The 27,997-nt window shown below is 48.5% G+C and overlaps 10 protein-coding genes and 2 pseudogenes across 10 annotated transcripts, besides 2 other annotated features; 7 read left to right on the forward strand and 5 right to left on the reverse strand.

Annotated features, from left to right (window-relative positions):
• Positions 1 to 2: 2 nt before the first annotated feature.
• Positions 3 to 807, reverse strand: TbgDal_VI5 (hypothetical protein, conserved; the record flags this gene model as incomplete). Its single annotated transcript, XM_011775505.1, is given in 2 exon segments — positions 3 to 716; positions 715 to 807. Coding segments are annotated over 2 exon segments (807 nt in total), but the record flags the coding sequence as incomplete, so codon positions are not given.
• Positions 808 to 1,188: 381 nt separating this feature from the next.
• Positions 1,189 to 2,403, reverse strand: TbgDal_VI10 (annotated as a pseudogene).
• Positions 1,189 to 2,403: a sequence feature.
• A 1,980-nt stretch (positions 2,404 to 4,383) lies between these two features.
• On the forward strand, positions 4,384 to 4,764 carry TbgDal_VI20 (hypothetical protein, unlikely; the record flags this gene model as incomplete). The annotated part of the gene is made up of 1 exon (XM_011775506.1): positions 4,384 to 4,764. The coding sequence occupies one exon, from the start codon at positions 4,384 to 4,386 to the stop codon at positions 4,762 to 4,764; it is 381 nt and encodes a 126-aa protein (XP_011773808.1).
• A 446-nt stretch (positions 4,765 to 5,210) lies between these two features.
• TbgDal_VI30 (hypothetical protein, conserved) lies at positions 5,211 to 6,200 on the reverse strand (the record flags this gene model as incomplete). The annotated part of the gene is made up of 1 exon (XM_011775507.1): positions 5,211 to 6,200. One exon carries the CDS (start codon positions 6,198 to 6,200, stop codon positions 5,211 to 5,213), a length of 990 nt encoding a protein of 329 aa, XP_011773809.1.
• Positions 6,201 to 6,224: 24 nt separating this feature from the next.
• On the reverse strand, positions 6,225 to 6,572 carry TbgDal_VI40 (hypothetical protein, unlikely; the record flags this gene model as incomplete). The annotated part of the gene is made up of 1 exon (XM_011775508.1): positions 6,225 to 6,572. The coding sequence occupies one exon, from the start codon at positions 6,570 to 6,572 to the stop codon at positions 6,225 to 6,227; it is 348 nt and encodes a 115-aa protein (XP_011773810.1).
• A 1,190-nt stretch (positions 6,573 to 7,762) lies between these two features.
• TbgDal_VI50 lies at positions 7,763 to 11,229 on the reverse strand (annotated as a pseudogene).
• Positions 7,763 to 11,229: a sequence feature.
• A 558-nt stretch (positions 11,230 to 11,787) lies between these two features.
• Positions 11,788 to 12,267, forward strand: TbgDal_VI60 (hypothetical protein, unlikely; the record flags this gene model as incomplete). The annotated part of the gene is made up of 1 exon (XM_011775509.1): positions 11,788 to 12,267. One exon carries the CDS (start codon positions 11,788 to 11,790, stop codon positions 12,265 to 12,267), a length of 480 nt encoding a protein of 159 aa, XP_011773811.1.
• A 609-nt stretch (positions 12,268 to 12,876) lies between these two features.
• On the forward strand, positions 12,877 to 13,197 carry TbgDal_VI70 (hypothetical protein, unlikely; the record flags this gene model as incomplete). Its single annotated transcript, XM_011775510.1, has 1 exon — positions 12,877 to 13,197. The coding sequence occupies one exon, from the start codon at positions 12,877 to 12,879 to the stop codon at positions 13,195 to 13,197; it is 321 nt and encodes a 106-aa protein (XP_011773812.1).
• A 1,492-nt stretch (positions 13,198 to 14,689) lies between these two features.
• TbgDal_VI80 (peptidase M20/M25/M40, putative) lies at positions 14,690 to 16,117 on the forward strand (the record flags this gene model as incomplete). Its single annotated transcript, XM_011775511.1, has 1 exon — positions 14,690 to 16,117. The coding sequence occupies one exon, from the start codon at positions 14,690 to 14,692 to the stop codon at positions 16,115 to 16,117; it is 1,428 nt and encodes a 475-aa protein (XP_011773813.1).
• Positions 16,118 to 19,708: 3,591 nt separating this feature from the next.
• On the forward strand, positions 19,709 to 22,285 carry TbgDal_VI90 (hypothetical protein, conserved; the record flags this gene model as incomplete). Its single annotated transcript, XM_011775512.1, has 1 exon — positions 19,709 to 22,285. One exon carries the CDS (start codon positions 19,709 to 19,711, stop codon positions 22,283 to 22,285), a length of 2,577 nt encoding a protein of 858 aa, XP_011773814.1.
• Positions 22,286 to 22,766: 481 nt separating this feature from the next.
• On the forward strand, positions 22,767 to 23,231 carry TbgDal_VI100 (T. brucei spp.-specific protein; the record flags this gene model as incomplete). Its single annotated transcript, XM_011775513.1, has 1 exon — positions 22,767 to 23,231. One exon carries the CDS (start codon positions 22,767 to 22,769, stop codon positions 23,229 to 23,231), a length of 465 nt encoding a protein of 154 aa, XP_011773815.1.
• A 985-nt stretch (positions 23,232 to 24,216) lies between these two features.
• On the forward strand, positions 24,217 to 27,954 carry TbgDal_VI110 (receptor-type adenylate cyclase GRESAG 4,putative; the record flags this gene model as incomplete). Its single annotated transcript, XM_011775514.1, has 1 exon — positions 24,217 to 27,954. One exon carries the CDS (start codon positions 24,217 to 24,219, stop codon positions 27,952 to 27,954), a length of 3,738 nt encoding a protein of 1,245 aa, XP_011773816.1.
• Positions 27,955 to 27,997: the final 43 nt, after the last annotated feature.

Raw genomic sequence — 27,997 nt, forward strand, 5'->3', positions numbered from 1 at the left:
GAGCATCCCGCATTTTTCCCTCCAGCGCCTTCCCCATACTCAAGATCATCTCTATAACTTTTATCTGCGTTCCTTTCAACCGAACCCACGGCAGCAGTTGGCTTTATTTTGTGCCGCTTGAGGAGATGCCCTTCAAATGCGTCAGTTGCGGGGAACTGCTCGCGGCACACCGGGCAACGGAATAGCAGGGGGTTGGGGACACACACAAAGAGAGAATCGGGATGCTCCGCGGCAAAGTGGTCGTAGAGCAACCCGCTGGCAGTGAAGCCCTTGCGGCACACCGGGCAGCAAAGAAGTCTTCCGGCCGCATCAGGCGCCTCAACTATTACCGGGGAGGTTTGCTTCAATTTCTTCTGCAACTCCTCCCGTAACTGCCGCGCCTCCTCGACCTCAGTGCGCAGGATCGACTGGTGCAACGTTTCGTGCGCGCGTTCCACTTCGGCCTTCAGTCGCCGCACCTCCGCTTCAAAATCAACAGGTTTATCCATTTTTGCTTCCTCCTTTCTTGCCGCCCCCTTTTTGGACTCATCTTTCTTTGGCGCGTTCGTTTTCCCCACACGTGTCTTCGATTCCGCTCCTTTCGACGCCTCGCCCCTCCGTGTTGCAACTCCTTTTCGTTCAGTTCGTGTTGGCGACGCATCCTTTGGATCATTTTTTCTCTGCCCATCGTTTCCCCCTAATTTGAGACTTCTTGCCTCTCCTTCCCCTGGTCCGTCTTGCCTTTGATGTCCGCTTCCACCCTTGGCGCTCTCCGCTCCCGTGCCGGCTTGATGCCTTCCCTCGTCTGAGAAGTGCCCTTTTCAGCATCTTGGAGGGAAATAATCGGCGATACGGCTTGAATCGTCATTTGTTTCGGGAAAGACGAGCAGCAAGAGTTAGACTATGGAAGCCTGATCAGGGGGGTTTCCTGACAGCGCAATTGTAAAGGAGAACAGTTAAGAATATGGATGTAAAAAGAGAGGGAAATGGGCACGAGAAGGTGGGAGCACATGGATGCAGCGGGGAAGCGAATTTAAAGATGTAAGAGAAACAATACTGTTCCTGGCGCACGCGAAATACGTATATACGCGTGCTTGTGCGTGTGTGTGTTGATGTGTATATTTCCGTGCTCAGTTCACGTCAGGCCTTTGGTATCGAAGAACACATTACGAAAGCAAGCCACTGGCGAAACCTGACGATACCATCAGTTCACGAAGCCACTACATGCGTCACGAAGAAGTCTGACTTGTGCGAGGCATTGAAAAGGACGACGGCGTTCATTACAGGAAACGGAGAGGGTGGTTTCCGTGTGCCCTGACGGAGCAGTGGAGGTTGACACTGCGCCAGCAATCTTTTCCCCTTTTGAACGAACTCCATTGGGACAAGTTGTTTATTGTTGCTGTACCTGTCCAGCATCCGCGCGTAATCTTCCTCACTGACCCCATGAATAACAACGAAGTTGTTCCGTAGCGGTGTATCGCACTGCTTTCTGTCTATAGCATGGAAGCGACAACATGTCTCAACAACGATTGTCACGCTGTCGTCGGTTGCGAGAGAGAGAACGCGTCCGACCATGATGTCTTCATTTTCCATTCGAAAAAGGGTAAGGTTCCTCCGCAGGCGCCAACTGTACGGTTTCCTAATGAGCGGCCATATCGGCTCGTACGCCACCAACATTTTGGCCATGTCCTTTGAAAGCGTGTATAGTAAGCCGGATGCAACGTAGTAAGGATCCCCAAGAAGGTTAAGCCAGATATTTCCCCAATAAACGTTCTGACGCGGTAACTTGTGCAAGTCAACAAGGTATTGATGCGCATGAACAAACGCGTCATCATCACCTTTTGCCACCTAGTTCACACGGGGTAGTAGTCGGACAGCGAGATCATACCACAGGAACACTTTGCGGCTCATAGTGACTTCCGCTTTTATACCCCGTGTACCGCCGTCCCCAATTTTCTTGTTCCGTCCAGGAACACCCTCATCAATTGGAAGCGTAACCATATCCTGCCAACGCAACGCCTCCTCCTTTAGTTCCGCCGTGTACGTGTGACCGTTACGATGGGATCGATCAGTGAGGTACAATACAAGCATCTCCCCCGTGAAGTTGTTGCTCTTCTTTGCTACAACGTCATGGATCCAGCAAGACGTGTGTTGAAGAATGCGCCGCCTCCGCCTCACACTCGTGTCAGGTGACAGAATACCAAGTGCAACAAGATAGTTCCGCTCCCTCCATGTTTCCACCACATCAGACGCCACGAACTGCAGGGTTTCCTCTTCGTCATTGGGAAGGACGGGGGAGGAGGGAAAACGTAATGTTTTCCTATGACAAAACTGTTTTCCCGATGTCCACGGCACACTAACAACATCGCGGTGTAAGGAAACACACGCAGCGATAAGCATCACTAGGTAGAGGGGAAGTAGCATCGTTACCACACGACGCACATTAGTTTATTTTATTCCTCTCATTCCTTCGTGGCCAGCGAAGGAAAAAAAAAAACGACAACGCCATGGAAAAACAGTAATGAGTCCATGCCAAAAACGTCGCGCTTCCCCAGGAGAACACGAGAGGACGTCCCGTGCCACGCACACGCACGAAAAAACAAACAAACAAACGGTAATATGCACTCTTGTAGGGAAGTGAAATGAATATGTTCCCACACTTCTGCTAGAATCAGAATGACTATACCTATCGCTCCAACTCCGGCCGTATGGGTGAAGATGGCTCGGTTAACATACTCACGTGGATGGTTCACCAAACTTTCACTCCCCCCCCCAGCAGCACAATTCGAAGTGTGTAGCAACCATTGCTATTGTAAGCACGAATGTCTTTCACGCTGAACTGTTGACAGGCGGCATTCCATCCAGTTGTCAATATTCCCCCGTTAAATGGCCATAAAAAGGCATAATGCGCGACCCCTCCCAGTAACTATCATGTGATCCCACCCGCCAGCGGGGCCCGCGAGCACATAGGGACCACCACTGGATTATTACATGTATCATTTCCCCACTGGACGCAGTAGAATCGGCGCCGGATGCCATGTCCATGCCCTAAAGGGAGTTTCCTCCTGAACATGAATTGTTCGACGGATGGAATGCTGAAAGAGTTTGGGGGGAGTACCTTGTTTGAGAGTCTGTAGTACATGAGGGTGTGGCAGATGGTTTCGTCCCATTTTTCACTGTTTTTGGAGAAGGTGGATGTTCGATGCGCATATCGTCGGTGGGTAACACTCCGCTGTGTGGCATTGAACTGCACCACTTTAAAATGCGGTACGTGATGCGATCCGCCTGCTGTGTTGATAAATGCAGTCGCAAAGTCAAGGGTATGCTCAGTGGTTGTTCAATACGGCCGGATCTTGGAAAAGGAACTCAGAGCAACCACACACAATATAAGGACCCCTTTTTGCACCTACGCCGCTGCCATCTCATCGCTGAGACGCTGGAGGTGGAGAATTAGCGGGCCGCAGCGCTGGAGTGCCCGCTCTCGAGCGGCATCGTGGCAGCGGACCACAAAATTACTACGATGTTACTCTCATTTCTGTGAGAACACAATGTAGACGTAACACGCTCCCCCAGCCCACCAACTACTACACTCTCAAGTCTTGGGGCAATCTCCACAAAATGCGTAGCGAAAGCAGCGGAGAGCAGTCACCGCTTTTTGATTCTTCAAAACAGATGCATGGACTGAAGAAAAGCTGCACCAAAGTCCTGTTCTGCGCGCAACTTGCGTGGTGGAAGGCATAAATTGGCACAACAAACGCACGGAAAGTAGTATGAGCACTTCGTTTTTTCTGACTGTGCCGAACGAGGAGACATCGCATGGTGCAAACACCGGAGAGAATAAACGGGGAAAATGTTAAGACAGCACAACAGTGACCGAGCACAGTGTTCAGAGTAAACCGTCCCGTTCGTACGTTCTGAAATTCCCGCACAAAGCGCCGTCACTGTTGCTGCTGCATATCGTAGTTGTAGTTATAAAAAACACCAAACCTGACATGCGGCAAAGTGCTCCCACATAGCCCACCAAAGCTCCTGTTTCTTCTGGCACTTCGTTCCGAAGTTGCCCTGTCAGCGTACGCCGCTGAAAAATATTGTCCGTAACACAATTTTCCGAAAAGAACTGCGACAGCATATGCCGCCGAGAACACCGACAACCAGGACTACGAATGGCATTTTGCTGCGCCTGGGAAACGCGCTCTGCAGCGGGAACAGCAACGTGCCGCGACGCTGCTGACTTCAAACCGTCTGGTGAACGTTACCCCTTTAAACTAACAGGCACATATCGACGCAGGTAAAGCGCTGACAACATCCGAGCATCCGATTTATTGACATTCTATCTCTTTGCTTAAGTTGCAATCAACGAGGTGGACAGTTTACAACAATAACAATGAACTATCCTTTCAACTCATGTATAGCGCTTGGTCAATTGACTTCACTTGGTTCTTTCCACGATCTGTACCGGATCCAGCAACACACAACGGTACAAGCGGATATTTTCAATCCGTAAAGACAGTGACACTACCAGTAATACGTGCCAGCAACATACCTGTCTTTGCACCAGCGTTACATTCCACAGTTCAAACCATCCCAGTTTGCTGTTGTTTTCCATATATCACAGCGCCCTGCAGCAGGGCAGTGAAGAGAACGACCATCCGTGCGAAGCCGCATGCCGTCATGCTTATCTCAGTGCCCATTGTTAGTATTACTTGCTTGTCAGTCTATGGGCCGCGCGTGAAAGAAAACAGGTTAGGAAGAGTAAGCACTATACAAGGTGAACAAGGGAGATGATCACATCGCAATTGACCTGCATCGTAGAAACACCGCCCCGTTGAAATACGCGGAGAGTGATGAAGATATTGATCTGCTACACGAAATAGAACGCTACAAGGGAAAAGCAAAAACAGAGGAAAACACGATGCGCGGAAGCAGCCTCATTCACACGTCCAATGGAGCTCTGAACAGGGTGCGCAATTCCGCAATACCCCTGAGGGAGGGGAAATAAATAGGAATAGAGGAACAAATGGTTTTATAACTGACACTTAATAGACTCTCACTTAGGATCTTAGAGGAAATGGATGTTCATAAAGTCGCTCACATAAAAAAAAGATAAAACGAAAATAAAACGATTAGTGGAAGTTGTTCTACTAGTTGCGTGTTATGGGCCAAACGAGTATCTACCCGTATCTTGTTATGGCTTATATGAGTAACACTGCACAGCCGGTAGGCCGCACAAGTCAGCACACAATTGCGAGGGAAAAAAAGACGATGAGTAGACACAATTCACCACCTACACAGATCGTAATGTGCGACAAGGAAGTCAATGTCGTCTCCGCCTCTCCTTTTGGTTTGGGAGTTGCCGAAGGTTGATCTTGAGAATTTGTAGACTCCTCATCTGAATGCAAACTTTCGTTGATTACTGCTAGCTCCTCATTGGCAGTGGAGTTTCCATTACCTGATACCTCATCTTCATTAGCAGGGGAGTTTCCATTACCTGGAACGGGATTCGATGGCTGTGGAACTGTGACTTCGCAGAGGGCAGCGAAATAAGTTAGTGACTTGTATCCAGGTGCCTTACCCCCGGGCTTGTTGCCAGAAACTTCGCCGCCATCAAACCAACCGAACCACTTCGTCACGTTAGTGTACCAACCCATCACGTGCAATTGGCCATCCTGAGGATAACTTTGCGCAAAAAACGACGGATAACCACCCAATGCGCCTGAACCACTTTTATAAGTGTACGATCCCCGCCAGAATGCAACGCCGTTGCCCTCTATTCCCGATGCTTCAAACAGGCCACTGTTCCATCGGTAGACGCAATTAAGGGAAGTATCATAGTCTCCTGCTGTGCAACGACTTCCCGCGTCCTGTGCCGCACTTGCACTGTAAGTGGCATCCCCTCCAAGGTAACTGTAGATAAATGGGCCATCAGCTACACTCAAGTGGTAGGCAGTGAGGCATTCGTTAGTTGCCTGCGAGTGGTCAGTGGCCAGCGTCCCACCGGCTTCACGGCAGATATGCACTGAGTTGCTGTAGTCTACAAGGTAATCACCTCCATGCCAAAACTTTCGGTTGGGGAAAAGAATATATTCCTTGACATAGGCAGTTGGGTACACCTTACCAAATGCGAAGAGATGTGATGAACCTGAAAGACATTGCAGCAGGGCAGTGAAGAGAACGACCATCCGTGCGAAGCCGCATGCCGTCATGCTTATCTCAGTGCCCATTGTTAGTATTACTTGCTTGTCAGTCTATGGGCCGCGCGTGAAAGAAAACAGGTTAGGAAGAGTAAGCACTATACAAGGTGAACAAGGGAGATGATCACATCGCAATTGACCTGCATCGTAGAAACACCGCCCCGTTGAAATACGCGGAGAGTGATGAAGATATTGATCTGCTACACGAAATAGAACGCTACAAGGAAAAACATAGTTGGAAGGTGAGAGTGGCAGTAAATACTGAGAATATGGAGCAAAAACACGTAAAAAAAAAATAATGTAAAGGGAAGCATGTAACAGGTATGCCAAATGCTCAGTTGAGGTTACACACTGCAGCGACGTAGACGCTCCCTCCCGCCACAACTCGCCGTAGCTCCTCATCGCACAGTTAAAACGTCAAGGGTTCAGTCTTGAATTACCACAAAATACGGATAAATGAGGTTTGTCCCTATAAAGGAGCGGCATTTCTGCACTCCCCTCGAGTGTCCAAACAGTGTTGTAAATAACAGAAGGATACTATAGGCTCAGCAATATTAACAGAGTGAACGTGTTACAAAACTCCCTCACAATAAAATAATTAGTATAAGCTGCAATAACTGTGACGGTGAAGGAACTTTGTTATACTGCGAGGCAACGCGGGTTTCAGCACATAACTAAGCTCATGCATCGACATCACACTCTGGAGGGAATGGAGGCAATCACATACCTTAAATCCTTACGGCAACACAAATGAGTGAAGGGAAAGAAAGCATGCAACTGGTGAAACAACATGTAACATCAGCAATGCAGAGGGTGATAAGGGTTGTATATCCGAAGAGAGAGATACAACAGCCCACATAACACCCAACACATACATACATGCAACATAACACTCATTATGAAAAAATATTTAAAGACACCGCTAGCATTAAGTGGATTCAAAAAGAAAAACGTGACACAGACACACACGGAAACACAGTTTTGTACCCAAAAGGTTGCGGGATTGGGCGTGAGAGGTGGAATTTAAAAAAATAAAATAAAATAGTCATGCACTCGCACGCTTAAGGACAGACGTGTTGAAAAAGAAATGTTTCACCTTATTTTTCTTAAAGCCTCAAATGGCAAGGACAAAAATAAAAAAGAGAGCCCTTAGGGAAAGTACATAGCTAATCCCGTTTTGTGATTACTTACAGAACAAAAACGTTTTGGTTAAATTAGAAGAAATGTTGAGCCGTCCTGTCTTCCATAAGGGTCGGATTTGGAACAGTAAGAAACCAACCGGCGCTGACACGGCAAAACACATGCATGTGTTAATTCGGTGTCTTGAAAGACAACGCACGTGTAATCTAACAGAGGGCATGTTCCCTCTTAAGATTAGTATGTGCTTTAATGCAGAGGCAGCAGCCACCAAAAATAGAATGTAAAAAATGTAATAATAAATAGATGGCAAAAGATAAAAATAGATACAAAAGACAAACCCTACCGAGACTACGTTAAAATTCACTAACAACTACTACAACTGGTATGCTAATTAACTTTTCCGCCGAGTAAAACTAAGAGATTTGTACGCGTTATGACGTGCAACAGTACCACTAATGTAACGACGGAAGCGGACACCCAAAGTGGCCTTCCCTGAAATGTGAACCAACGAATGGAACAATTATGATTGAGCCCTCTTCAGTACTCACAGAAGCTTCACTGCTTCCACTTTGAGCGCTACGGTCAGCGACACGCCCAACCTTAACTGCAATGCGACGCACCACTTCCTCACAGTAGGCGTCATCCCACTCGAATGCAGCTTCACGGGGAAGAGGCACACGCCAACGCTCACAAAGCGACGCCAGAAGATTCCCCCGTTGCGCTGCTTTAAAAGTTCGGAAAACAGACTGCAGTGAGTTCAATATCGATTGTGCTGATTCACTCAGCTCGGCACGTGAAGAACTGTGGTCGCTTGTGGAGGTTGTCGTGCCATCCTCGTCTTCATCAAAGAATTCGCGATCCAGCCGTAATGCAGCAAAGTTGCGACCAGGCACGGCATTCAACTGGTACATTTCCACAGGATCGGGCACACCACGTAGCGGCACATCACCAAGTGCAGTGACATCAATTTGCTCACGCTCCTCAGCTGAAAGTGACAGGTATGTTGAGCCTGTTATCAGCACCTGACCACCATTTGCTACACTCTCCGTCCTTGCTGCCATGTTTGGAGTCCGCCCATAGTAGTCATATCCCTTCGTCACTTCATCGTGTCGGATGTCGCACAACCCGGTGTGGATTCCAACACGTACACGCAGGCCATTCCACAAACGACTGTACACTTTAGGGTCCAACCGCGCAGTTGGCGGTGTGTACTTCTCGTCCTCCTCCGCACGCTGCTGCTCAAACTGCTGGTAGGAATCATCAATCGCATTTGTTCCCCAGTCATGATGCAAGAAACACAGCTGTAGTTCCTGTGCGAGTTGGACGGCAGCGAAAGGACTCTTACTCGCTATCATGAACGAATCCCCAACAGTTTTGACTTCGTAGCACTTATACCTCCCAATCAGTAAACGAATCAAATAGTGATGTGCCGCAACGGCATCGGGCATCAGTTCAGGGTGTGCAGCCCACAACGCAGTGCTGCTCTCAATGTCAGTAAATATTAGTGTCACGGGGTCAGTTGGTTCCTTGGGTGCAAGATTGTTATCACGAGCATTCCGGTGTGTTGCTAATATAACAACCACAAGAACCGTAACAAGCGGCACCAACATTACGACGAAGCCAACTGCAATAGCGGCAATTTGCTCAGTTATCTGTTGGATCCATCTCGGTTCATCATAGGTCACTGACAGTGTGGCAGACGACAGCGCAGAGGACACAAAAGGGTTTAGAACATGTGACATCGACCATACAAAAATATGCATCGCACCACAGTTAACAACAGTGCTTCGCCTCAAGTCAAGTTTCGTTCGTACACTTGTCTCCAAACGACCCATACATTGCAGGACACTTCCCATTGCGTATGCGATGGCAGACCCAAGTAGTGACAATGGCTTCCACTTCGACTCATTCTGCACGATCTTGCGGAACTCACGTACTGTTTTGGACTCCGTGATCTTATCCCTCCGATGTGACAGATTCGTTGCGAATAGCAAGGGGTTAGAAAATGGCTTTTCATGGAAGGCACTCACGAGTTCGCCGTGGATTGGTGCATCATCGAAGAATAGGACAAAGACGTGCGCATTACGGTGTTTGTTAGGGTGAAAGAGGATTATGGGGATATTATATGGGATAAGACCTACAACCAATACCTGACATGCAGTTGACAGCTTGTCTCTCAAAATAGGACCTTCACCACTCGCAACAAAGAAGCTTAGTGATGTGTTAAAGTTGTCAAGTGTTTTTGCAACATATTCCTAATTCCTCTCGTATCACCACCACGACACACAATGACATGCATTCTTCCTGCACCATTTTGTATAATATGCTCAACTATCATGAATAACTGCTGCTCATTTGTTGGTAACAGGTGGATCACATTCCTTCTGGGGTTACTCGGTTGTGATGTGAGTATTATAGGATCGATGAATGCCATACCCTTCGTCCGCAGTAACGAATTATCCACGACACCAAACACAGCAGTTACAACTCGTTTCTCAACATCATTATACAGAGTTGCACAAGTTTCGTAAGATTTCGAGGATAGTCAGTGTAAAAAGAAACCATCAGAGTGACCCAGTTGACCTTTGCCAACAACATGAGGGACACCATCGTATACCATCTATGCAGCACGCAGTGCCTTTGGGTCATCGGTTATATTAAACATGACCCCACTCAATGGGCCATACAACTGTGGCAGGTCTCGATAACAGCGAGATGAACCAAGGGTTAATATAGCTTCCTTCATAGGGTGTAGATGGAGATCCTTTTCCACCTTCTTCATGCACATCACACTCCCACCTTGGTTACGTAAACACGATACACCCCGCTCTCCCGCCATATTACGGCACTCACCACCAAAGTCACCAACCACAATATTATCAATTGGATAACGACGTTTATTGTACAGTGATTTCATAAATACACCCCTGCTAGTTAGCTATTCGTGACAACTCAGTGCCTGTTTCAATACCTCTCCAGCAACCCATCTGTTCAATGTCAGCTCAGCTTCAGCGTCTTGCTCGGTGAAGTTATTTTCGTTAATATCCCACCTTGTGCGCTTATAGTTATTACCATTAACCTTTAACAACATAGTCATATCATCCCTGAAACGCCTGACAGCTTTGTATGTGTCACCCTTCGTAATTAGGTCAGCCCCAGTTATTATTATTTTATCAGCCACAAACTCGTCTCTGCCCAATTTATATGCCCACTTGTTCTTGACGGCGTGTTGGAGTGCAGAGGGTGTATGAATAAATATTCGCCTCTCGTCCTGTGGTCATATAATCATTTCATGGGGAATCTCTTCATATCAGGGATTGGAGAACCAAATACAATCACTCCCTGAGGTCCAGTATCGGCAACCTTATTCCACTCCGCACTGAAGCTACTGTTATCCGATTCCTTACCAATTTGACTCTTCAATGCAAAAAAATAACAACTAAACAACTTGCGATTCATCCGTGTTGCCAACTACGCAGCAAGCTTATACTCATCATCACCATAAGAAACATCTTTCAAATACATGAAATCCAGTCGGTGTGACCGTAACTGAGTGATAGCATAACGGAAAAGAGCAAGCATCTCAACGGCGAGTGATGCTTCCAGGAGTCATAAATTGGGATTCCAACTGTGTACCCTACTGAATCCTGTGAAGGGTAAAAAATCAACTACACATTCTTTTCATTGAAATATTTGGTTAAGTTGAGAGTATTTTTGTCACCCACAGATTCCAGTATAACAGCAAACTCATCACCGTAATTGGTTGTACAGATGGCGTATCCAAAGTCATCCATAGACGGAACATGTGCAACTGCCACACTGACACACGGAAGCGACTTCCCGTTGGTAATAGATGCGTTGAAACCTGCAATAATAGGATCAAATACCTTTGCTGAAATCTTGTCACTGTATAACATGTTGTATACCCTTACCCATAATAATCCATTTGCAAGCTATACTTCAGCCAGCAGCTGTAGTAACATAGAAAAACACCACGTAAGTGACTACGCCATCTCTAGCATGTAATTCACACATGGGGTGACCGTAGGTGTGAGTCGCACGATGAACAGCGCGTGTCGATTCCCTGAATGCATTTGTTGGTAAAATTTAGGGGCACCGTTTGTATGCAGTGCGACCACACGAAGCAACTGCGTTTACCCGTTGAACCAAAGCACCTCACTTACAGCGACAACCCTTTGCAGCAGTGCGGAGGCCCGTGCTTGGCCATGCCGACTCGCTGAAGTCGATCCTCTGTTAGTTCTTTATTTGTTCCCCACGATCATCTTTGACAACGTCAAAGGGCACAGTTGGAGGCGTGGGGACACGCTTGGCTCCACAGAACGCTTGTTTGCCCTCCAATTGGATACTGAGGACATCCTTGGTGGTGGGGAAGTGCCTCAACTAAGGGCGGAGTGAACGTTTTCTTGACATTACTTTCTTCTCATTTTCACGGGGATGCCGCGCCATTCAATCCGTTATGGAGAACCATGTAGTTCCTTTCCTCGTGGGAACGCCAACCGGGCAGGGCGCACGTGCCGGTGCCTCAATCGCCTTCCTCTGCGGGTTGGCTAATTTAGTAGATGCCCCTTGGGGTTTTGGGAGGTGGTGCTGCGGTGCCACTGGGCGTGGTGACGCCTTGATCACCCTTGAGGATTGGGAGGGGCAAGTGGTGTGGCGATGGCCGCTTACCCGCGCCGTGGCTGACATTCTTTTAGCTTTCGGGGTTGCGTTAGCTGCCGCGCGGTGCCAAAAAAGTGCTAAGGGGAGGGATAATGTGGCCTTCAACCTCGCTCGGGGCGTTGGGCGCGTACAGCGCGTTTGGAAGAAGTGGCTTCCGCCGTCTGGGGTGCCGGTGGCGTGTGCCTCGTGCGGTTGGTTTTTCTCTTCAGGAGATGGGACTGATCAATGCTTGGGGGTTAGAACTTCTGTCTCCTTGTGTTCGCTTGTGGGGAGCTAGTGGGGCACAGGCCGCCTGCTAGCAGGAGGTAGCAAAGTTGCGTGGAAGTTCCGGCCACTTTAAAGGATATGAAACTGAAGGGGAGATATCGCCTCCAAGGCACCCTAGGGAGTCGCGGTTTAGCAGCACTGTCCCTTGGGGGCTGCTGCCGCATGATCGTGTTGCCGGAGCCCGCTATTTCGTATCTTCGGGCGCCAGCTGGGGGGGGGGGCGGCGGGTTTCTCCACTTGGAGACCCCCACCGTGCTCGGGCGCCGTCATTTAATCGGCGGTCCCTCGGGAAAGAAAGGGACCTGTATGGGCATTCCGGGTGGGGGATTTTTTTTTTGTGTGCGCAGGCGCGCTTCAATTGCGTAGTATCAATAGAAGGATTGAACATCCCCCCTGAAACGAAGTATCAATCGCGTGCTGACACTCGATTCTGTGTTCGTGATACCGGTGTTTGTGCTGAGCGTTGCTTGTACTGCTTGACTGTGTGGGCCGCACACTGCGGTATGCTTGAGAGGGAAAGAAAAAGAAAGGATATCCTCCACGACGGTTAGAGACTATATGTCAAGGATAAAAGGAAAAGGGGCAGATATAAAGAGGTATTCAGTTATGCAGTGTGTGTATGTGTGGATCTGTGGTTGCGGGATACTCCACACTTCTTTTGTTTTTTTTGTTACGAGTGAACACGTTGCTGTGCACGGTGAACGTCCCTCCCACGACCGAAGGATTTTTTAATTCTGATAATGCGGATATCCGTAAAGTTCCGTCCTTTTCTTTGTGTTACAAGGGGTCGTGTGTCTTTCACTCATGCAGTTTGATTTTATTTTCGTCGACTCCTGGAATTATCTGTGTTATTTATTTTAATTCCGTTCGTGTGATTCCGATATACCTCTTTTGGTTGTTTCCTATTAGGTGGTCGGCTACAATGTTAACTTTTCGCTGATGTTTGTGAGTCTGCTGTGCACTTTTCCTGTTGGCCTTTGCAAATGGGTGTTGATCTTCATAGTGCATAGACGGTTTGCGAGGATGTTGGGACCATGCAATCACTTTGGCGGTGCGTCCGTTCTTTTTTTGGAGAAAAATATTGCGTACATTTATTCACTTAATTTTGTCGGTGGCCTCTGCTATGGTTTTTGATTGTGCTTGTTTTTCTAGGAGAATCCGCACCTTCTTTAATTTTGAGGTTGTATAAGCAGTTGTTTTGTAGTATAAGTAAGGAGACATATGCTACAATGTTTTTGTAAACATTATGTTCGGGTACATACGAAATATTTTACTGCTTCCTTTTTCCGCTGAACTTGGGGTGAAGTTCCTACGTTTTTATTCTGTTTCATTAAGGTAACCCAAGTTCCTTTTCTTTCGTTGCCTTCTCCCTCTGGACACAACACGGGCGGTCGAATATGACTGCTTATATCAAGGCATCGCGACGGCGTTAGAAAACAAAGGTGACGTGTGTAATAACTTTCGCTTGGCCGGAGGGTCATGTTTCTGCCTCTTTGTTTTTTGCGTCGTGAAATGGTGACCTGGTTTTTGTGTACCGAGCATGTACTTTTTCATATTATCATATTCCACGAAGATTTCAAGTATTGTCACATACTTTGCCCGTGGTAGGTGCTACCCAGGCCATGCTTCCAGAGGTAATAATGATAGTTTCAGCGAAGTGTGTTGTCGATGATGTTATCGGCGGTTTTCCATAATCGTTTGTCGTGTTTTATCTGTTGTGGCAACCTCGTTAATATACAGTTAGACGTTAATTTACATATTTTGCGGTTCGGTCATAAGCCATAAGTTTTCTAGAAGTGGGTGTGTTTGTTACCCCTTTTACACTCACTGTTAGAAGATGTTTTACGTGTCTACTACTCGGCTATTGTATTTGGCCGCAATATATTCGGGGAGACGGCTTTGATATGGATCTGACTCGTCATGTGTGTATCTGCATGCGTGCATAAAGTGTAGAGGAGGAAAGTGCAGGTGCAACATCATTACCTCGCGTTAATAGAAGACGAAGTGAGTATGTGATTTCAGCGGGCGCCAAGTTGATCTTCGGCTCTGCCGGTGACGAGGATAGCTGCAGGGACCTTGAAGGAGAACTTAACACAGTCGTGGTAAGTAAGTACGAGAGCAAAGTATGTACAAAACTAGGTTGCCACAGGGGAGAAAGGTGTACACCGCTGGAGATGGTGTTGGCATGTGCATATGTGCATGTACTGAAGCATTGTCCATATTGTCGGAAATTAAATAATTCTTCCCTCCGACAGATTTAAACACCAAGTGAAGTATACAGTTTTTCACTGCTGCAACTACACATACGAATTTAGTTTTTTTCTTCGAAGGGACTAACCATACAAGCATTCGAATTTTCAGTAAGAGCGCAAACTTGTGAATAGGGTTAGGGTTAGGGTTAGGGTACACATAAAAAATAAGTAAATACTCCGATGCAGGTTGATTGGGGTGCAGTTCATAAATTCATTACTGACGAATGGGACAAGACCCTCGTCCCCACCATTTCTGCATACATCGAGGTTCCGAACCAAAGCCCCCACTACGACCAGGAATGGGCAACCAATGGGTTAATGCAAAAGGCTATGGATATCATTATTGAGTGGGTCAAAAAACAGCCCATCAAGGGTATGAAATACGAGCTTTTCGAGGAGAAAGGATTAACGCCTTTCCTCATTGTGGAGATTGAAGGAACTGAGCCATGTGCCAACACACTAATGATGTACGGCCATATGGACAAACAACCCCCTCTTCTTCCGTGGGAGGAGGGACTCCACCCATATAAGCCAGTGTATCGGGATGGCAGATTATATGGTCGTGGAGGAGCTGACGATGGTTATGCCGTGTTTTCAGCTCTGACCGCAATGGCGGCTGTGCAAAAGCAAGGCATTCCACACGGGAAAGTCGTTGTTATCATTGAGGCCAGTGAGGAATCTGGGAGTATGCACCTCCCTTTTTACCTCGAGAAATGCAGGGACCGCATCGGCAACGTCGATCTTCTTATTTGTTTGGACAGTGGGGCGATGAGCTACGATCAACTTTGGCTGACGACAGCTCTACGAGGAGTATGTGGTGGCATGCTTACAGTGGAAACAATGAAGGAAGGCATGCACAGTGGCCTATCCGGTGGCGTTGTTCCCGATTCCTTTCGTATTGCCCGTATGCTCCTCGAACGTATTGAAGATACAAATACCGGTGAAGTAAAAATTATCGAAGCAAACTGTGACATCCCTCAGCATGTTGTGGAGAGTATGCAGTCAATAAGGGCAATTGCATACAAGGAGCAGTTTCCCCTTCTGTCCGACGTGTCTACTGAAGTTGATGACACTGTGGAGCTAGCCCTGAGGAATTCTTGGAAACCGTGCTTGACAGTGGTGGGTGATAACCTCCCTGATGCGGCAACGGCTGGGAATGTCAATCGTGCCAAGACCGTGCTGCGGCTCTCCCTCCGTGTCCCCCCTATTGTGGACGCGACGAAGGCCACACTAGCGATGAAAAGAATACTCGAGGCTGATTCCCCATATAACGCCAAAGTAACTTTCACTCCGGATGATGCAGGTGACGGCTGTGCGACACCACGGCTAAAGCCATGGCTTGTGGAGGCGCTCAATAAGGGTAGTGAGATGGCTTTTGGTAAGGGGTTCGCATCACAGGGCATGGGTGGGTCCATTCCTTTTATTGCAATGTTGCTGAAAAAATTTCCGGATGCGCAATTTGTGGTCACCGGCGTTTTGGGACCGAAGAGCAACGCACACGGGCCGAACGAGTTTCTACATGTGCCGTTTGCGAAAGGAGTAACTACGTGTGTTGCCCGAATCGTTGCGGACCACTACCATGCAACGCCAAAGATACATAAGCAGTGATCAGCCGACCATTGCTTCAAGTCTGCTCCCCTGCATTTACGGTCCTGTTGGTTAAACGTGCAACTTTACTTCTCTGTGGTGGGATAAATGAGTTTGTGGGCTTGAGCATGTGGGGATTGACGACGTTGGTGCTAATATGTTATTCTGGTTTCTCGGCTACTTGCTTGCATGTGGGAGGGGGGGGGGGAGAGATATTCCAGAGGCGGGAAAAGAAGTGAAGCAGATATGGGATAATGTTTTTATCAATTTACGTTCCCCCTTTCCACTTTGTTTGCCGTCCGACTATTATGTGGAGGCCCAGAAAGATGAAGAGACTTTCGTTCAGTGCGTTCTAGCTGACGTTTGTCCCTGTGTTTGGTGAATATGTTCCCTGAAGTTATGATTTTGGAGTGTTTTTTCCCCTTTTACCTTCGACACCCTCTCACAAGTTTAATACATACGCGAGCTCGGACTCAATATACCAGTCGTCCGATTAATTGAACACGAACACCTCGCAATGGGTCCGCCGTTCCGTTCCGTTTATTTGTTTTCTCTTACTTCGTCTCGAAAGTTATTTTGTTAGTGAACAAATCGGTAGATTCGTAAGTAAAATGTCCCGCCGTCCGTACGGCCGCTATCAGGGTTCTGGCGAAACCCTTAGCCCACCATTTTGATCCGAATGGATCGCAGCCATTGTTGCAGGCATTACGTTGTGCCGTGTGGGCTTTGCCACCATCGTCGGGGTGGGGGTGGTGAGCAGCCCGTACGGACGCGTCACACTCAAGATAGCGACGGTAGTTCGGTCGTGGTGGAAGACAGAAAAGCGTCCTTATTGAACTCATTTTCGCTGCTGCGTGTCACGAAACATGTGAAATTGTTATACCTTGTTTTGCTATCCGGGCAATGCCTTACGCTCCCGAAGTCGCACTGATGTCGCCAACTAAGACAAAGTATAAGTGGGGGCCATTGCTCTCCCCACCTTCGGCAGCTGTGCTCAGTTACATCGGTGCAGCGTACATGTCTCACTCGGCCAGTTTTTGGTCTCCACGAGGTAACAAGTGAAGCAAAGTGTTTCTAAAACGTTTTCTCACCTTCACGTCTTTCAGATACTTCCTTTCCTTCGCTGCCTCCTTCTCTGGTTTCATCTGAGGGTGAAGTATCAGCCTGTGGTCGACGCATCCAATCAATAGGCAGGGTTTGCGTGGTTGGTGGGTCAGCACAGCTTAGCGGTATGGAAACGGAGGGTTTGCTCCAGCTGGTGTCTATTGGCTTCGTGTGTGGGTCCGCCTGCCGCAATGCGATGTGCTAACTCGGACAGCAAAAACATTTTGCGGTCGCTGCAGAATGCGTGACACCGAGTGGTAACACGCGACCAGCCGGGAAGTCTATGCAGCGCCAACCCGTGGAACCGAAGTTGATGGAACTCTCACGACGAAGAGCTATTGGCAGGGGGCGGGGAGGGAAGGCAATACGTGGAGACAACGGCTTCCTTCGTTCAGATCCGCATGGCAGAATCAATGGAGGGGAGGAATCAATTTTGGCGATATAATGGTTGATGAGGTCCTTGTATAGGTGCGCTGCACATGTGCCTCCGCTCCGTAAAACCGTTCCCAGGGTAGATGGGGGGGGGCTGGTGGTGGGTGGATTTTGCGGTGTCCGATCTTACCCAAGTGTTGGTGGGATAGTTGGACGTTGAGTTTTTTAGCTATTGTCTGTTGCTGGGTAGGTGTTTGAACGAGCCGCTGCCACTGAGCTGGCTTTGGCTGCTTGCTCCGCCTCGCTCAGAGGGTGAAGACAATCCTCACGGTTGCCCCGCTTTCCAGGCAGCAGGGTCGAAGTGGTTGCGGTTCTTTTGAGCATCCTACGTGTGTATGTGTTTCTTATGTGTGCGTTGGCGCTGTACGGCACTGAGGGGTTGGATCAATGGCTTGATTAAGCGCCCACATTGCAAGTCCTTCCCCTCTTTCTCCCAACATTACGAAATCAAGGCCGCGCTACTCAAACTGCAGGTGTCCCTTTTTTTTTGGTTCGGTTGGTGGGTGACCACATCAACACTTTTTTTTAGCACCGCCGCTTCACCGTGATGCCATATGCCTGCTCTGTCAAACGCCCTTCGGGAAAGAGGTTGTGCTCTCCGCCTGACTACTTGTTTCCCCACTGCGTTACTGTTGGCCTCCCGTTTGCCTCGGTGTGTGGGTCCCCAGACACAGTCAAACCTGGAGGTATGACGGCGCAACGTTATAATGCTTATCAAGGCGTCTCGCACCGTTGGCGCGTCGCCCTTTGGCGTGTTCTGAGGTGTGGCGTCGGCTCAACAGCGGCCAGTGTGATTGAGCAAGGTTGACGCGAAACGGTTTCGTAGTTTCCAACTTCTTCATTGAAGGGCCCCGTAGATAGTAACGGCGAGCCGCTCGTCACACAAGCTGTTTGGTCGGTGCCTTTTGTTGAGCAATGTGAGGGGGAAGCTGATGTTGTAATAAGCAAGTCCTCTGCTGTGGAGTGTGTGGGGCAGCGCCACTCCAACTCTTGGGTTTGTGAAGAAGTACCACGGGGAGGCCGAAACAGAAGAAACCGATAAATGCCGCACATGTAGCCACGCTTGAGATGTGATATCTAAGTGTTTTTACGTCCGTGTGCGGTAGGGGGGAGGACCCTGCTTCTGATGTTTGTGCCATCGGACCTCCGCAGACAAGTTTGTGAAGTGCAGAAGTGGCATGACGACAAATGTGAGAGGACCGCTGCTTCACGTCGGTGTGGCACGCCTTGTTTTCATAGGCAGTGAAGAGGCCCGCGCGTTTTGGCACACGTGGCCTGCGTTAAAATTCGATGCAAGCAGAGGCGGAGAGAGGGTTTGCAATCAGCAGAAGCTGCCGTCCAGTGGGAAAAGTTATCAATTAACAAAGCGAGGGCACAAGCGAGAGAGACTCAGAATGAGTCGGGAGTAGAACCGTGGAATCGTGCCTCCGAGTCCAGGGTAGTAACAAGGTGCCCTGCTAAAGGTGTAACCACTGGAAGGGTCGAGGGCACTGAGAACTCAGCTTCCGGGTGGTGACGCCTTTGGTTGCTTCTTGCACTGTAGCCCCTCGTGGCGGTGCGCATTTGAGAGTCATGCAGCGGTTCAGGAAATGTGTATTCCCACCGTCACGGACCAAACCGTGTAGGTTGGCGCACATGTGCTGAATACTACACCCTAGTTTTACCGGTTCTTTGTTTCATGCTGGCTTGGCAGCACAATCTGTGGATAACAGTTCGACGGCAGCAAACCGTGCCCGTGTTCGAGCTTGCCTTTCCATGGTCATGAATCCGACATTTTTTCGTTATGTGCCGCAGCTTTAAAAATAATATCATGTTATGGCTTTTGTTTCGGCATAATATGACGTGTCTTAGTTTATTTTTGGCAGCGCAACACTCCACTCCTTTTTCATGAAAAGAACGTACTAATGATAGATCGTGCTTGTCTAGCGGAGACCGGCGATGGCGCACAACCGTGTGTAACTCCGTCAATTCTCTCCTATCCAGTTGTCTACCCCACCTTTGTTCCTACCCGCTCGTTTTTTTAAATAGCACATAATCCGTTGTTCGTACTAGTAAAATACGTCTAAATATTCAAGAATGACACAACCAGATATATTCATGGGTGGGAATCCACTTTGTGTGAGATACAATGGCTATCCCATTCACGTGGTCCGTTCTACGGATGGCACCAGCTGGTTCAGTGCAGCGGATATTGTAAGGGCTCTCAGCATGTACAGTACAGGGATGGGTGCAGGTGATTGCTGTAAAGATGATAACACACTTTCACCATCCGATGAGTCTGCGGATTTTGCGAAGCGCTTGTTATTTTCAGTTGACGAGGAGCACAAAAAGCCACTAAAAGATGTGGTCAAGGAGTGTGAGCGGGCATTGTATGGGAGTGCTGGGATGGAGGCTTTATACGTTGACCTCACCGGGATCCAGACGTTAACACGCGCTACAAGCATACCGACAGAGGCTGACTATAACGACTTCATGCAACACGGTGAGGCGCTTAATAAAATCGTTGGGGCCTTGCAAAGAGGCATCCGTGACAGCTGTGCGCAAATGTCCGAAAAGCCTTGGAATGACGGATCAGGCGGCGTCGTAGAGGTCAATGCAGCTGACTTACAGTCGCTCCTGAAAACGGTGGAAGAAATGAACGGGTACATGTGCAGCATTTTACCCCGCGTTGCTAACAATGAGGCTACTATAAGAACTGTGAGTGAGCACATGCTCCAACTCCAAAATAAAGTGGATCATGAAATTGAGAAGATCAGAAGGGAATTCAGCCAGCACGGGACTGCTTCACTGACTGGACGTGATAAGGTAAGTGAAAATGCGGAAAGCGAGCCCCCATGTGGTACAGCGGAGTTGAATATATCAGAGAGTCCTACAGCGGCTTGTAAAACCGTCAGACTGCTTGACCAGTCGAAGAATGGGGCTTGGCAGCGCCAGGAGCATCCGGTGGATATTATAAGCAGTGAGGAAAGGCTGATGAACAGCTTCAACTTTGAAGCATGTGGTGCATCTGCTGAAGAGTTTGGAGAAGCTGAGCTCGAACTGATTGCCTATTTCAGGCGTGCACTAAGTCGTCTGGGGCAGCAGGGTAGAACATGTATTAAACTGTTTCCAGTGAAGGACTCTAACAAACACTCTTCCCATTCCGCTGAGCGCGCCACCTATGAGTTGAAAGTAAAGAGAATGTCACTGCAGTTGAGTGATTTTAAATTCATCAGCATGTGCCCATCCATAGCCAAGCTCCGTTTCAGCGAGTGTCGCGGTGTGTGCGACCTGGAGGTCCTGGCTGAGGCGAAATCACTCGACGCATTGAGCCTGGATATTGAAGGGGAGGTGAGGCACCTTCATTTTTTGAGCGGACTGCCTTCCCTTAAGACCCTTCAGCTACATTACCAACAAATCTCTGATGACGAATTTCGCTGTTTGTGCCTGTTGGAGGGCCTGGAGGAGCTAACTCTGCGTGATGCTTGGAACTTAACGTGTTTGGCGCCGATTGCAAGCTTGCGGCGGTTACGGGTATTGGATTTGAGCCTCCCACTGGTGGCCCCCAGCGGCTGCGTGCAAGAGGAGTGTAGTTCTGATGGTGATCAAAGTGCGGATACAAAGTACCCCCATTTAACGGATGTAAGTCCACTTGCAGAGATAATAGCACTAGAAGACTTGAATCTCCAGGGACGAGGAGGTGTAGAGGCAGGTGTTGATGCACTTGGATCTTTACCGAAGCTCCGTGTGTTGAATCTGAGTGGAACGGGCATAACCGATTTGTGTTTTGGTGGTCTGAGTGAAAGCAAGACCTTGACGTCACTTGACATTTCTTTCTGTTGGAATTTGACCGACCTAAGCCAACTCGCTCAAGTCGCCACGCTGAAGGAACTAAAGCTTCGGTTGCACAAAGATGGAGTACCCTGCGTGGACGGTCTCGATAGCCTTCCGTTACGCACGCTACACTTGGTTCTCCCCCAAAGAATTTGCCAGCATTCGGAGGAATCTTCTACTTTGGAGAGTAGCTGTGAGGTTGCACCCACTGTTTCGCTAACAGATGTGTTCCCCCTCGAAGGGATTGAAACGCTTGAAGAGCTGAGTTTGCGGGGTCAGGGACATTTGAGTCTGCAAATGGACGTCCTTTCCTCCTTGCCTCATCTGTGTGTGTTGGATTTAAGTTTCATAAGCATGACAGAACAGTGCCTTGATGTACTTGCCACTATACCAGGTCTGGTGAAGCTCGGATTCACTGCTCGTGGGTGCACAGGGAACATGAGCTCTCTCTCTAAGATTACTTCGCTTGAAGAGCTGGACGTCCGAAGTTGCTCTAGTGCCGGCGCAATTGTTGATGCAGCTGCCCTGCTGCCTAAGCTGCGTGTTTTCAGTCTGAGTGGTGCCACAATTACTCCAAGGAGCCTCCAAAGCCTCATCCAGTGCAATAACCTAGTGAAGCTGGATATTTCCTTCTGCAGGAATGTGGAGGGTGGTACGCCATTCCCATTGATGACTACAGTGGAAGAGTTGAACCTCAAGGGCTGCCAGAGCGTCCTCTGTCTCGGTGTGTTGGCCAACTTCCCTAGTCTGCGGAAACTAAACGTGAAAAACATGTACGTGAGTTCCGAAGTGTTAAAGGAGTTTCGTGGGCGTAATGTTGTAGTTCGTTACAGATGCTGACGAGGGTCCGAAAGTTTTGTATATTCTGAGCGGGTTCTGGGTGCTGTGTATCTTGTGCCATAACCACAGTTTTCTTAAGGGCACTTCCCACTCGTATATTGCGCCTCTGGTGTGTGGAGACGCCAGTGTGGCGCCGGTTGTGCTGATATTTTTGGTGCTTCCCCCTTGGGTTTTATGTGTACCGTCGGTAGCATCGATGTGTATGTAAAGGCTGCCCAACACGCTAGGGACACTCACACGTGTCAGGCGGTAGGGGTTATATTTGCTGCTCTTCAAAATAACTTAAGCAAATTGGCACCATGAACAGACGGGTAAACAGAAATATTGCACGCACCGTCCTTTTTTTGTTTTTGGTTTGACTTGTCTTATCATATTTTACCTTACTTGCCTCCCTTTTTGATCGCTAATGGCGGGTCGCAGACAAAACATTTATTAATTATGAATATTTCGGTGTGGTTGTGCAAAATTTAAGCAAGCAGTTATGCAACAGATATTGGGGCCTCTGTGGACCCGTTTTCTTTTTTTTTTTTTCAACCCTACCATTGGGTTCCTCCCCCTTTTCGCCTCTCTGATACGCCCACTTCATTCCTCGTTTGATGTACTGGACCACCTTCCCCACGATCAACTGCCTCCGCTTGCAGGACACCATCGCTCTGAAATATCTCATCTTCGCCACCTTTTGTTCCGTTTAAGGGCAGTATCGGGTCAACCGCTGTTGAAATATAGGTACTGGTGTTTTGCGTGGTTGGTGGGGAGGGAGGGGGTTTCTATCGATAACATTTGGCAGGCAGAAAACTGGTTTGCATTCCTCCTTGCGAGTGAACTAAAGGCAAGCGGCTGGTACAGCCTAGAGAATCATGATAGGGTAGTTTCTATACATCCACAACCGCTGTCCCCTAGAGGATCTCCTCTTCTCCCTCTAGAGTTGAGGTATCCATGTCCCTGAATCGGGTTTGATAACTACGATATTGTGATGTCTCAAAGGAAGGGTCTGAAAGGGCTGCCCGTCATTCACTTGGTTAATGACACGCACGAAATACTCATGATTGTTATCAACCCTATCAAATAAATGTTACCCCCAGAAAGCTACATTACCCGTAGTGTGTCTAATGACCACAGCTGTGACGGGGATGCTGGGGATTCACAATGTCGTGTGGAGTCCGTAGGTGAATTTTCCGCCCAAAAGTCTCGAGGTGGTGGGACAGGGGTGGAGGGACAAAAAGAGGGAGAGAGAGTTTGTGTGGCCGTCCTCCTCCATTAACGTGAAATAATATGGGACAGGGAGAGCTTGTCTGTTCTCTTTACAACCAGTTTACTGTGGGAGTCGTGCTCTAAGCTCGTTGAAAGCTGAGAACGGGCAGCTGTTGGATGCCCACGGGCCTGCAGCCACCAAATTGTGCAACCACGCAAACTCACAGGGATGTTATGACACGACTTGCCTCGCCTGGGTAGTTGAGTGCTGCACCACACGTAATGGGTACGTTGAAGCAGCTTCCAAGGCGCAGATGCCTGAGTTGCATAGTTGCCATGCGTCTGTCACCACAGCAGTCACGCCGACGACTATGCCACCAATTCCACAACAAGGCTCCAAAGCAGCTCCATAATTAGTAATGAAATGTCAGTAGCAAAGAAAACTACGACACACATGAAATACATATACGTGTTTGTGTGACACCATTAGCTACCAGCGTGTCGGTTGTCCCTTTCTATCATTTGCTCGCAATTTACAGTGACATCATAAACGAGTCGCCTCTCGCTACCTTGACGTGCCTTCATTGCTTTTTAAGCAATGTTTTGGTTTTGTCGGGAACTTGTTATAGCATCCAACTGTCTGGAAGTGTAATCTTACTGATTTCTATTTTCCCTCTTTTGGTATTCTTCCTTAGGACATAAGATTTCACACACGAAAAGTGTCACACATTACCGAAAATATGAGTTGGCAGGAAGGTGGTGGAAGAGGATGTGTGTACCCTCATGGAAACTGCAGGCGGAACCTTACCGCAAGGAGCCCTGCAAGGCGTTACAGCATGTACAAGCACTCACCTGTCATTACTGCTATGTCACTGCTACACTTGTTGCCTTTGCTACTCATGTGGATGCCACCTGTGTGCGCAGAAAACGGTAATGTGACGGTAAATGTGCTATCCATGATGTACAGCCTCGGTTTCACCACTCCTGAAGTTAACGCCATTAATGCCGGCTTTGACGCATCACTGAGTGCCCACAGCTGGAAGACGGGCTCCGGTGCGACAATATCTGTCATCCGTCCCTCATCACCCAATGCGACAATCGAGGACATATTTCAGCTGGGGGTGAAACAAAGTGAAGGGAAGTTATTAGTTGTATTCGGGCCCCTGGGTACTAATCACGTCTTAAAGAACAGTGATGAACTGAAGAAACATGATCTTGTTGCCATCGCTCCCGTTGCGTACTCCAGTGAGGTCCGTGGTTGGAACCCTCACCTTTATTTCATAAGTGTCGAACCCAATGCTGAACTCCTCACCCTCATTCGTTATGCTGTTGTTTACCTCCGTGTCCCACGAATAGGTATGATGTACGAAAAGGACAACACCGCCAGTATGGGAGCGTATGAGTTTACTGTGCGAGTATTGGCGATGTTGGGTCGCCATTTATGTGGAGTGTTCGTTGTGAAGGATAGTGAGAATCAAAATATCTCTGAGGATGATTTGAACACCAGGTGGAGACAATTTGTTGCTACGCGCCCACAGGCTATATTGTTGTTTTCATCCCTGGGTAATACAGCAAAGTGGTTCATCAAGAAGGTAGCACAGGACAACCGCACTGCCAATGCGTATCTTCTTTCTACTTCACTACAGCAACATTTTTTGATCAAGATGTGGCGTGAGGCATTGGTGTTAGCTAATCGTACATTTACTCCTGGACAGCTGATCACAACTGGAACAGTGCCGCTCGCTAATGATAATCAGTCCTCACTGATTCAGCACTTCCAGCGTGACATGAACAACTACCTGGATACAAACAGTGACTGGAAGGGCTTTGCGAAACCCGATCACTACCTTGAGGACGACGGTTTAGGTGAGATGATGGTGTATGGGTGGCTTGCGGGAGAAGTTCTCTTCGAAGCTCTGAATAACGCCCCACAGCTGACGAACCGTACATCATTCAGGGAATCTCTGTACAAGCAGCGTCGCTACGTGATTGATGACCTTGTGGTTGGTGACTTTGGTGGTGAGTGCAATGAGGCCGTTGCATTACAGGGTGCCATGTGTGAATGCAATCAAGGTGGCAGTATGGTATATATGAAGAGTATAATGGATGGCTTCCGACTCAGACCTTTGTGGGAAGGGTTCCTAACGTGGGGTGTATCAGAGTGCTCAAGTGCCAATGTACAAGTAAGCGCGCCATTGAGTGGCCTCTTTGTGATTCTGGTGGATAACGCAATTGTTTTCCGAGCGACTATGAGGTGGTTCCTTGGCGCTCAGGCCCTGGATGAGGCATATGATGTTGACAATAGAATATTTTTCCATCCCCTAACAGTATCTTCAGAGAATGTGACGCAATCCCTTGAGCAAGTACGGGACAACAGGGATGTATCTGCAGTATTTGGTATCGTTCCAGCGGCGATGTTGGACACACCGAATATGATGTTCATCAGTCCTATGGTGGTGGGCATCCGCCAGAACGGGTTTAGGAGAAACGTAATACACTTACTGCCTGTGCTTGCGCAGCAACTTTATGTGCTTGCTGTGTATCTCTCCAACACTTCTTCCAGAGGAGTAAATGCATTCATACGCGGTGAGCAAGCAGGGGAGATCAGTAGCCTGCTGTACAAGTCATTGGTTACGTTTGGTGTGCCGCTTGATTCCAGCAAGACACTTGGTGATGGTGACCCGATATCGTCATATCTCTCGGGTAATAGAGATGTGTTTACTATTGGACTCACTCTCACTGACGTTGCTGCAGTTGCGCGGCACCTTCAGACCCACCGCAGGGCACGTGTGTTTGTTGGGTTCAATGACCTTGCAATGTACTACGATGAGTTTGTGGCTGCGTTTAATGCGAGTAAAGAGTCTATTGCTAGCTCAGAGCGGCTCCTATTCGCGACGAGTTTTCCACACTGGGCGGAGAAGGACACGAAATCAGATGTGGTTGCGAGTTTCCATCGCATTGTGAATGAATCGCATTGGGATCCACTAACGTTTATCGGTTTTGTTGCAGCTCGGCTGCTTCAAGTGATTCTCCCGAATATGAAGAAAGTGAATGCAGAGCTGCTGGCAGACCGCATTTACACGGAGTCCAACATCAAAGTGGATGACATGCGATTTGGACCCTTCAGTGATGTGGAATGTGTTTCTGGTACGAGTGTTTCGGCAAATGAGTGTGCCTCAAACTTTGGATCCACAAACATTTCTGTATGGTCGATGGCGCGTGTGCTGAATTCAAGCTTGCCCAGAACACAGGTTGGGATGACACCGTCTATGGACTATGTTATTCCGCAAGAGGGTCAGCTCACACGGTCACAGATAGCCGGCATAGCTATCGGGTGCGTAGTCGGCTTCATATTGTTTATTGCCCTTGGTGTGCTCCTACGCATCTCCCTGCGGAATGCTCGTGATAACAATCTTGCACCCAAGGAGCCAACGGACCCCGTGACACTAATATTTACTGACATTGAGAGCAGCACTGCGTTGTGGGCTGCACACCCTGAACTGATGCCCGATGCCGTCGCCGCGCATCATCGTATGGTCCGTTCACTGATTGGGAGGTATGACTGCTACGAAGTCAAAACTGTAGGGGATTCGTTCATGATAGCGAGTAAGAGTCCTTTCGCTGCCGTCCAACTCGCACAGGAACTACAGCTGTGTTTCTTGCAACATGACTGGGGAACAAATGCAGTTGATAATTCTTACCGGCACTTCGAGGAGCAATTCACGGAGGGAGAATGTGAGTACACGCCGCCAACTGCGCGGTTGGATCCTGAAGTGTACAGTCGTTTGTGGAATGGCCTGCGTGTACGTGTTGGAATCCACACCGGGTTGTGCGACATCCGACACGATGAAGTGACGAAGGGATATGACTACTATGGGCGGACCCCAAACATGGCAGCAAGGACGGAGAGTGTAGCAAATGGTGGTCAGGTGCTGATGACAGGCTCAACATACATGTCACTGTCAGCTGAGGATCGTAAGCAAATTGATGTCACTGCACTTGGTGATGTTGCACTTCGCGGTGTGAGTGATCCGGTTAAAATGTACCAGTTGAATGCCGTGCCTGGCCGCAACTTTGCTGCATTACGGCTGGACCGCGAATACTTTTTTGATGAGGGCGAGGATGGCACGACAACCTCCACAAGCGACCACAGTTCTTCACGTGCGGAGCTGAGTGAATCAGCTCAGATAATTGCAACTGCACTACAGTCGCTGTTAAGCACGTTCAAGACAGCACAGCGTGAGAAGTTGTTGCTGCCGTATTGTGAGCGTTGGCGTGTGCCTCTTCCCCGTAAAGCTGCATCCGAGTGGGATGACGCCTACTGTGAGGAAGTGGTGCGTCGCATTGCAGTTAAGGTTGGGCGTGTCGCTGACCATTGCGCTCATAGTGGAAGTGAGTCGTCAAGTACGCAAGGCAGTTCATCAATTATTATCGTCCCTCTTCACGACCTGTACTGCCGTGAAAATTATTCTATTTAACCGTCAGCTTCAGTTTCATAGCAGTGACATGTCCTGAGTGCTG

Source organism: Trypanosoma brucei, chromosome 6, assembly GCF_000210295.1.
Source record: "Trypanosoma brucei gambiense DAL972 chromosome 6, complete sequence".
In the NCBI taxonomy this organism is placed as follows: Eukaryota; Euglenozoa; class Kinetoplastea; order Trypanosomatida; family Trypanosomatidae; genus Trypanosoma; species Trypanosoma brucei.